Raw genomic sequence first — 9,493 nt, 5'->3', positions numbered from 1 at the left:
ACTGAGACTGACTGTGATCAACACTTTAGCTATGATAAACATGACGCTTATTATGTGCTCCTTTATCATTTCAGTGTCGCCTCCTCCACAGCCAGCAAGAAGTGGTATCCCACGATCCCCTGAAGCAACAGTCAAACTACATTACGTCCCTGAAGAAGATTCAAGACTGAAGGAAGATGTTGCGATAGGTGGCGTTTACTACCCAGATTCACCTCAATCCCCATCAGAGCCTCAATATGATATTGTGGGATCTCCGATACGCAAGGGAGATAACTTTCTTCTGAAATATCAGATAAAGGGAGATTATTTAGAAAGGCAGGAAGCAAACCAAGGTAGTTCCAGTTCCAGTGAAACTCAGCCTACCCCAGATTCGGTGCAATCCTTCAATGAGTTAAGACTTGAGAAATCAGAGACTTCTGATACTTCAGAATCAAAGGGGGACTACTCTTCTCAGGATAAATCTAAGAGTGATAACTCTGTGCCTACTAGCCCTGAAATATATAGTGATAGCAGTTGTACATCTCCAAAAAAGGAGATCACTATATCAGAGAATGCTGTTTCTAGCGTAAATTCATCACCAAAAAAGGAAACTGCCAGTGAGGTGGGCTCACCAAAAAGGGCCACAGGCGAGGTAAAAAGTGACTATAGTGACGTGATAGGATCACCTAAAAAAGAGATTTCATACTCTCCAAAGCATAGTGACCACAGTGCTGATTATTCAGAAAGCACTGACAAAGGAAGTGGTGGATATCCTTCTCCAAAACGCAGACCGGAAAAAGGTGATTATTATTCAGATAATTCAAGCAGAAGTAGCAGCAGTGGGAACCCTTCTCCAAAACGTGTAGTTCGTTACCGTGGTTACCAGGGAGAGAACTCTAGTGGTGAAAGTCAAGTTTATGAGGTGGTGCAACACATTCCTACATATCAGCCAGTGGAAGTCATGAGTGACGATCCTGAACAGAAATATGATGTCCGATATGGAGAATGTCCTCGATCTCCGTCTGCAAGATCTGATCCTGGGGTATTGGAAGACACACCTGCTAAACCTCACAGAATTCGTTATGGACCTGGTAGACGCCAAGTTCCACGTAGACACACTCTTGGTGCTGATTTGATGACTGGTTCTGATTATGAAGTAAGATTTTCTATTTTTAAATATTTAATTCCATTCAACATACAAATTTGATCAATTGATCAATTTTTTACCCATAAATTTAATTCTATTGAAACATTCTTCTGTTTACACATGACATAAACTATCATACATACAACTTTTTATATTTCATCTAATTCCATCATTCATCTACATACTTATAATTACAATATCACATACAGAATTTCTATTCATTTTATCCAAATCAGTGTGAGAGAAAATAACTTTAACCATACCCCATTAATCTCAGAAGTAGCATACATTATAAGCTCAATGATTAAAGGGAAACAACTGCTATAGTCAACTTTCAGACAACAAATACATCTTTGTAACAAAAAAAAGAAAAAAAAAAAGTTAATAAACTTATAAAGAATTCATGAGAATTTCTTCTTAAAAAGTATCTTAATTGTAAGTATTCTTCTGGTCATATTTCTGATCAGAAAAGTGGGAAAAAGAAGCCAAACTACTATAAAATTCATAATAATGATGGAAAATTATTGTCAATCTTCTGAAGATGACAGTATTCTGAAATGACTGGTTAATGAGGTATAACCTACTTATTCTAGCCAATATCCGCCCTGTGGTCATTTCAGGTCATTTTGTGACAGATTAATCAAAATTCTTAATAGATGTTGTTTTATGTATTCCTCTATGATTTTATTTTGCTGTGAGACAAATAGAAATGGAATGAAGCTTTATGTTCTACTTCTCTGCTTCTATATTCTTTTCAAAATGAGGGAAATTTTCACAAGAACATCTGCACTTTTTATACGCCCACATCTCTCTATATGGACGTATATTATCGGCACGCCTGTCCGTCCGACAGTCCGTCGTCCGTCAACATTTGCTTGTAAACGCTCTAAAAACTAGAGTTTTTGATGGAATCAAATGAAATTCGGTATGTGTATACATATTCATAAAATGAAGATCACGAATTTGAGCTATTTTCGACCTTTAGAAGCAGTGTTATTGCCCTTGCCCCAAAATTTTGAATATGCTATTGCTCTCTTAGTTTTCAACCGATTTTGATGAAACTTAAAATGGCTGTGGTCCAATATCTTTATATTTCTAATATCCTGCTTCTCTTGTATTGTTAGGACTAGCAGAAAGCTGTTGTGCAATGAGGTAAAATTTAGCAGGGTAGTCACGCCAACCTACTTCTTTCCTCATCTTTAACATATAGCCTGCAATAGCAGTATCTATTAATATTTGCTGGTTTTGATATTGCCTGTATTCAATAAGATGAACTATCAGTATTTTGAATTGAAATTACATTTTATTGATGATAATTTCAAAATGAGAATATCTGCAGAACATCAAATCTATTACATAAAAATTGTGGTCAAGAAAATATAAATTGTGATTCCGCTTGATACATTGAACAGGATGCTAAGATAAACAGAAAATCACCAGTTGGATTTCAGCCTAAAGTTCATTCCAAGTCATTAATCGTGTTCTATCATGTGAAGATGGCAGTTCCATTCTCGAAGACCACTGTATCTTGTCTTCAGGCTACAGTGGCGTTATTTGTAAAGCCAAATCTATCGAGTTATTGATTTTACACAAACGGCCATTTGAAAGTGACCAGTTATAATGGAGAGAGGTGGAACTAGGTCAAGCAAATTTACTGAGATTCTTCTCATATAATGGATTCCTATTCTGACCAAATTAAGATTTGACTTTTTTGTCTTAAAACTCTGGTTTTGAAGGTTGTTACTGACATAAACAATATTTACAACATTCTTGTATTTGATCAATCCGTGTGGTCAGTGAGAGATCACAGACCTGTCCACTTGAATCTCTGATTAACTTATCATAGAGGGAGCCACTTGACTTTGATGGAGTGGACAGTCCACAGTCGATAATAGCCAGTTCCATTTTCGACAGTTGATGGATGATGTCCGCCATTTTATCTCTCAATTTGATGGAATATTTTATCTGCAATTATTTTGAATCAGAAATGGAATCATTAATTAACCTTTGACCTTTGTGCCAAAATGACCTCAAGTTCCGACCCTGAGAAAATTTAGTGCTTTGACTAAAGGAATATGTAGTGTCTTCATGTTTAAAAACAATACAAAATTTGCTTTACTTCCTTCTAGAAAAATACTAAGCCAAGCACTTTTTTGAATTAAAATAGGCAGATATGACTGGCATATACAACCCTCATCAACAATCCTGATATTTCAACATCACAAAAAGTGATCATATTATAATTTCCGCTTTTCACATTACTACAATTTCTTGTTCCTATCTGCTGTTTCCTTTCATTGACTAGAGCTTTAATTCCAAACATCATTGTAAAGTCTTTGTTGGAATTTCTCTGAATCTGAAAATTGCTTGAGGCGTCTTGTGTCATAATGTCTTGTACCATAACAATTATCATCCTTCTTAGAATCATTAGTTTTAAATATTCATATTTATTAACACCAGAAATGTTAATTGAAAACTTAGAAAGTGACATGTCAGTACAATAATTAAAATTTTATGCTAATTACTTTCATACCAGTTTTGAAATTTGAACCATTCACAAAAGAAAAATGGTTTTTTTGAGACCTAAAAGGCAGTGAAATATTTTACCAGATAACAAGCACCAATCAAACATCACTGGCAAATACAACCAAAAAATATATTGGAAGTTTAGTAAAGATTTTCAAAAACTCTCAGACATTTCTGATGCTCAATTGGTAAATACAGCCAAATCAACAGCCCTGATTATTAATGAGATAGAATTAGGGAGAAAAAGTAACGATCTGTAAGCAATTAACATTAATTAGTAAACATTGTATTAAGTTGTTGATTATTCTGGGTGGGCTGAGAGATTTAATTGTGCTGAACAAATGATAACTGCTCAAGGTGCCATCAGTATTAATATTTAATGAGCCATTAGTTTTCTCTGGGATGGTTGTAACTTTCTCTCTCAGTCTTGTAGTAGACAAGAAAGAAAGATTAAGGCATTGACTTACAAAAGAATAACAACTTAAAATCTTGTGGATCCTGTCTACCAGCTGGTTTATAGTCAAACGTCTTGGTATTGATCCATGCAACAATATACATTCAGATTTACAGCTTGGTAGACTGGAATAAATTAACAATAATTAACCTGGATAACAACTTAGGTTCTTGTGGATCCTGTCTATCAGCTAGCTGGTCCCCAAACCTCTTGACATAGATTATATGTACCCATTTCAAGCTTTCTCATATGACTTGCTTAAATTTGACTTGATTATGGTTGCTTGTACAGTTAAATATGGAAATCACAGACTGATGCTTATTGTCATTGTAATATTTCCATCATTGCAGACTGCAGAGTTTTACCTGTCTTCATTTTTTCAATCAGAATCAGAAAGTAACTAACCATTATGAAAAGGGAGAAAGGTTTAATGCAATTTTATTTCACTTTTTATTTGGTTTGGTTTAACAGTGTATGACAGAAGACCCTCCTTCTTGCTTTAATGTGAGAAATTTGATTCCTAGTCTTTTGTTCTATTTAATTCCACTCGTATTGATTGCAACACGTCAGAAAAAATCCTCTTTAATGCCACTTGTTCTTGGATAAAAGGAATGAATCATGGAGGACTGGAACAATATTGGAATTTCTATGACTTTTTGACCTTGACCTCTGTTTTGCTGTCTCTAGGGCCACATTTTCATTTATTTTTTCTGCTATTGATGGATGAGTGTTTGAATATGTTAAAATCTAATGGTTTTCTTGACTTTCATTAAGACAAAGTGTGAATTTTGTTTTAAAGCCAATAAAAGTACCTCTGTGAAGTGTTAATTTGATTTGATTGAAAAAAGATAATGAAATGAATATTTTTCTGTAAAATTATGCTCATTTTACATAATTTTTGCTCTCAAAACAATGTTAAAAGGCTATAGTTATCTAATTATTTGTTTTACCAGCTGATACAGGTCAATTACAGCTATCTGTTAGTAATGAAAATATTAACTTTACCAGCTGATACAGCTCAATTACAGCTTTCTGTATATGTTTACTTTGCAAGAGCTCAATTTCAGGTATATGTATAGTTTTAAAAATATTGACTGTACCATCTGATACAGCTCAATTACAGCTATCTGTTAAGTCATGAAAATATTTACTTTACCAGCTAAGAGAGCTCAATTTCAGGTTTCTGTTAAGTCAAGAAAATATTTACTTTACCGGCAAGGGTCAAGTTCAGCTATCTGTATATTTGTCAAATTATTGACAAATTACAGCTTTCTGTTAAGTCATGAACATGTTTACTTTACCAGCTAAGAGAGCTCAATTTCAGCTTTCTGTTAATTCACTTGGCTTACAAAGACTAAGAGAGGAATGCTTTTTTGTGCAAGTTGACAATAGATATTTCATGCTTTGTAAGAAACTTTAGTTTAACTACAGTTTAATGCAAAATAGTTAACTGCAAATGAAACTCTTTTTTGCTAATTTCAGCTCTTGGCTCTGGAAAAACTGATTTTTCAGCTTTGAACTTTTAATACAGCTTTTTGCTGCAAACTCTTATTGTTATCAAAAAGACAGATCTTGCCAACAGATTTCCAGACTTAAAGCACAAGTATATTTCTTTAAATGTAAGGTGGAAAGACAATGATAGTAATTTCAGACTGATGTGGAAAATTAAATCATTGCAGTTCAATAGTTTTACAATCTCATGTACTCTATTTTACAGACTGGGCTATATATAGTTTAGTTAATCTGACATGACTTTTCCAGGTCATTTTACACCAAGACTTATCTGTATTAAAATCAGCATCGCTGATTTGGCTGCATTTGCCAGTCACATCTTTCATTCTTTAGACATGACAGTTTAGTTTGACTTTTGTGTACTATGATCAGGATTATTGGTTTTGGGCAGTATGGACAAGTCTTGTCTGATTGGAGATCCAAATGTTAAACTTACTGTTCATAATTGATTAGAGAAGGTTAGGTCTGGTTCGTTTACAATTAGATATTAGTATATAAACAGAAGTGACAGAACAGAACTGCATATTATGATGCTTTTATGTCCACTTTTAATGTTGTACAAAACTATGGTGTCCTTGAATCTGCTGGTAGATGGTTTCTGCAGCAATAAAATTATCCAATAAGATCAATCATGCCTTATCTAGAAATTTGGTCTTAAAATCTATTTTAGACATTACTAGAAAGAAAGCCTTTACCAAGAATGAAGCCTTTCATCTACAAGTAGTATTTATATAGATGTATATATTACATATGTTCTACATATAAAACTACAATCCCACTTGTTATTTCTCCAGTGGAACCACTCTAGATATTCCCCTTGATCTGGTGCCAATATTTTATAGTGAGAGCTTCGCCACCAAGATTGTTGATCATATTGTTTGTGCCAGTCGTCCATTGATTTGGCTATACTATTTATGTCAGATTAGAGGTTGTTGTTGATGATTTTGTTATATGTATCAGTCATGTCTAACTAGATCTCTAGATTTATATTTAACAATTACATATAACTCGGTCTCTAGACTGTTGAGTTGGTTGTATTACCAGTCATGTCTGAATAGACCTCCAGACTGTTGATATAAGAAATTTGACTGTATTTACCTGTACCAGTTATGCTCATTTAAAAACAGGGTTTTGATTTAGAAACAAATTATCCCCATATATAGACACAGCTTTATGGAACATCAATCACTGATTAAAGTTTTATGCAATGTTTCGACGTGTTCCCCCCCCCCATTATTAAGCATTAATGTATATATAGTTTACCCATCACTTCTTATCATTATATGCCAGAGGACATTGATTGAGTGATTGATGTTCCATAAAGCTGTGTCTATATATCATACTCACAATTGCTAAATGCCATTCAAAGAAATTATCCCCTGTCCTAATAATTCTTTCTGACTGTTCCCCTTTAAGCTCCTGATATTTATTATGAATGTATAAGAATGTTAAAATGATATTTGATGTCTGTATTAGACTACATTAACTTATCATCATGTTTCATATCATTTTATCTCAGTAAAATGTGGACAGGATTTGGCAGTTTTAGGAATTGTTTGGAACCAATGTGTTTAACAAAGTGATTTGAAATTACTCTCTTACCAGATTTATTATGAAGTGGACTTAAAATTTACACATTATAAAAGATTCTTTTGCAAAAATACTGTAAAGTTTGTAGAGTTGTTACTTGTTTTAAACAGGGTTAGTTTGTGCATGATGTTGATACTATTTTTATGATTAATATATACTATCTCATGTGAAATTTCATAAGCTGCTACCAATGTTTTGCCAAAATGCTGTTTGTATTTTTGGTTTTGTTTCTGATCGTTAGTTTATTTATTCAAATCAGCTATATATTGAACTTTGCTTTAAATGACAGATGCGCCATTTTTGGGGGTTGATTTGAATCTTGAATATATGTCAATAGTCTCCAGAAGTTCTAGAAATATCTGAAAATAGCATAATTCCTTCAAAATCACTCAAAATTTGTTTTCCTATTTCTATAGATATCTTGTCTATATATGATAGTGTCTCATAAAAAGCCAACTCTTCTTTTTAACTTTCAAATGCCGATAATTCTGGACATACATGGATTTGAAGGCTCAAATTTTGACGGTAAGCTGTGAACTCTATTGAAGATTGGCTTAGCTACAAAATTCCTGTTTCTGAGACTAATATATGATTGGTCAAACAAATGGTATAACTTTCTCATTAAGATACCATCAAGAAAATAAGGAGTGTTCTTCATCTGACAGAGTAAAATTTCAATCTGTTTAAGACTAAATTGTTTAAACAATAGACAGAACAATAACTTTATTGTTTTCTTATCCACAAAACCTCCAAGATAAAACCTCCAAGATAAAATGTGGGTTACTTTCTGTAATTTAGTACCAATATTCTTATCTCTTTTTAAAGTGCCTGAAAGTCTAAAAGTTGTCTTGTTCAGTTGTAGTCTTGTATTTGTAGTGACTGTTTGCTAGATTAATTCTGACTTCTGTCATTTGTTTCCAACTTAAATGATCCAGGAATTGCTGTAAAATTAGCTTCATGTATACCTCATTAAGTGAGTCATCTTAAATTATCTATGATTGCTAGTGGACTCATTTCGTTGGTTTTGTCATCTTGGATGATCCAGGATAGGTATTGGACACATGTGTACAACCACATTTAATTGTTAGATTGTGGACTAGATATTGATAGGCAATATGTCAGAAGGATAGTCAGCTAACATATGTGTGTGTATTTTCTTTTTATTAGTTATGTTTTGTAAACATTTTTCTTCCACAAAAATGGGATAGATCAGAAAATGACTCAGGTAGTATATTTTTTGTCATCATTCTAGAAAATTCACTCAGCTAGTATTTACTGATTTTTGTAAGAAGAGTGAATTTCAAATAAACTGTTCTTTCTTTGCAGAAATGTTTGTAGGGCGTTATTGAGCATTTTTAAAAAAAAGTCAAGGGAATAAAAGTTACAAAAAAAATATCTGCCAGGAAAAAGATGGAAGATGCATGTTAAAAGGCTATTCCATTTTTTCTTGCCTATAAAGTTTCTATTTAAAATGTTACAAAAAGAAAGCTAGAAGTAAATTACATTTAAACACTGAATGATCTGAGTTTTCATTGAATTAATCAGTCAATTGAGAATCTTTCACAGAAAATCCAATAAATGTTTTCTCGTTGCTTTAAAGCTTAAAGTACCAGTACATATTTCTTCATCTCTCCCACCATTCTTGAAATGCAACCTGTTTCTGAAAAGGAATAAAAAATGTTGATGTCTTTAGTTAGTCCTATTGTATATCAGAGAGACCTTGCTTGTTCCATCAAATCCAATTCATTAACTCATTTAAGAGCAGAAAAATTTTATGTAAAACTTCATTTCATTAGCTTAATTAAGAGCAGAAAAATTATATGTAAAACTTCATTTCATTAGCTTAATTAAGAGCAGAAAAATTATATGTAAAACTTCATTTCACTAACTCAATTAAGAGTAGAAAAATTATATGTAAAACTTCATTTCACTAGCTCAATTAAGAGTAGAAAAATTATATGTAAAACTTCATTTCACTAGCTCAATTAAGAGCAGAAAAATTATATGTAAAACTTCAATTCATTAGCTTAATTAAGAGCAGAAAAATTATATGTAAAACTTCATTTCATTAGCTTAATTAAGAGTAGAAAAATTATATGTAACACTTCATTTCACTAGCTCAATTAAGAGTAGAAAAATTATATGTAAAACTTCATTTCATTAGCTTAATTAAGAGCAGAAGAATTATATGTAAAACTTCATTTCACTAGCTCAATTAAGAGCAGAAAAATTATATGTAAAACTTCAATTCATTAGCTTAATTAAGAGCAGAAAAATTATATGTA

At 32.6% G+C, this 9,493-nt stretch overlaps 1 protein-coding gene across 1 annotated transcript; it reads left to right on the top strand.

Annotated features, from left to right (window-relative positions):
- Nucleotides 1–340: 340 nt before the first annotated feature.
- On the top strand, nt 341–832 carry LOTGIDRAFT_56897 (hypothetical protein; the record flags this gene model as incomplete). Its single annotated transcript, XM_009048805.1, has 1 exon — nt 341–832. A coding segment is annotated over one exon (492 nt), but the record flags the coding sequence as incomplete, so codon positions are not given.
- Between the last annotated feature and the right edge of the window lie 8,661 nt (nt 833–9,493).

This window comes from Lottia gigantea (genome assembly GCF_000327385.1).
Source record: "Lottia gigantea unplaced genomic scaffold LOTGIsca_129, whole genome shotgun sequence".
Lineage (NCBI taxonomy): Eukaryota > Metazoa > Mollusca > Gastropoda > Lottiidae > Lottia > Lottia gigantea.
This window is presented reverse-complemented; position numbering and strand designations above follow the sequence as displayed.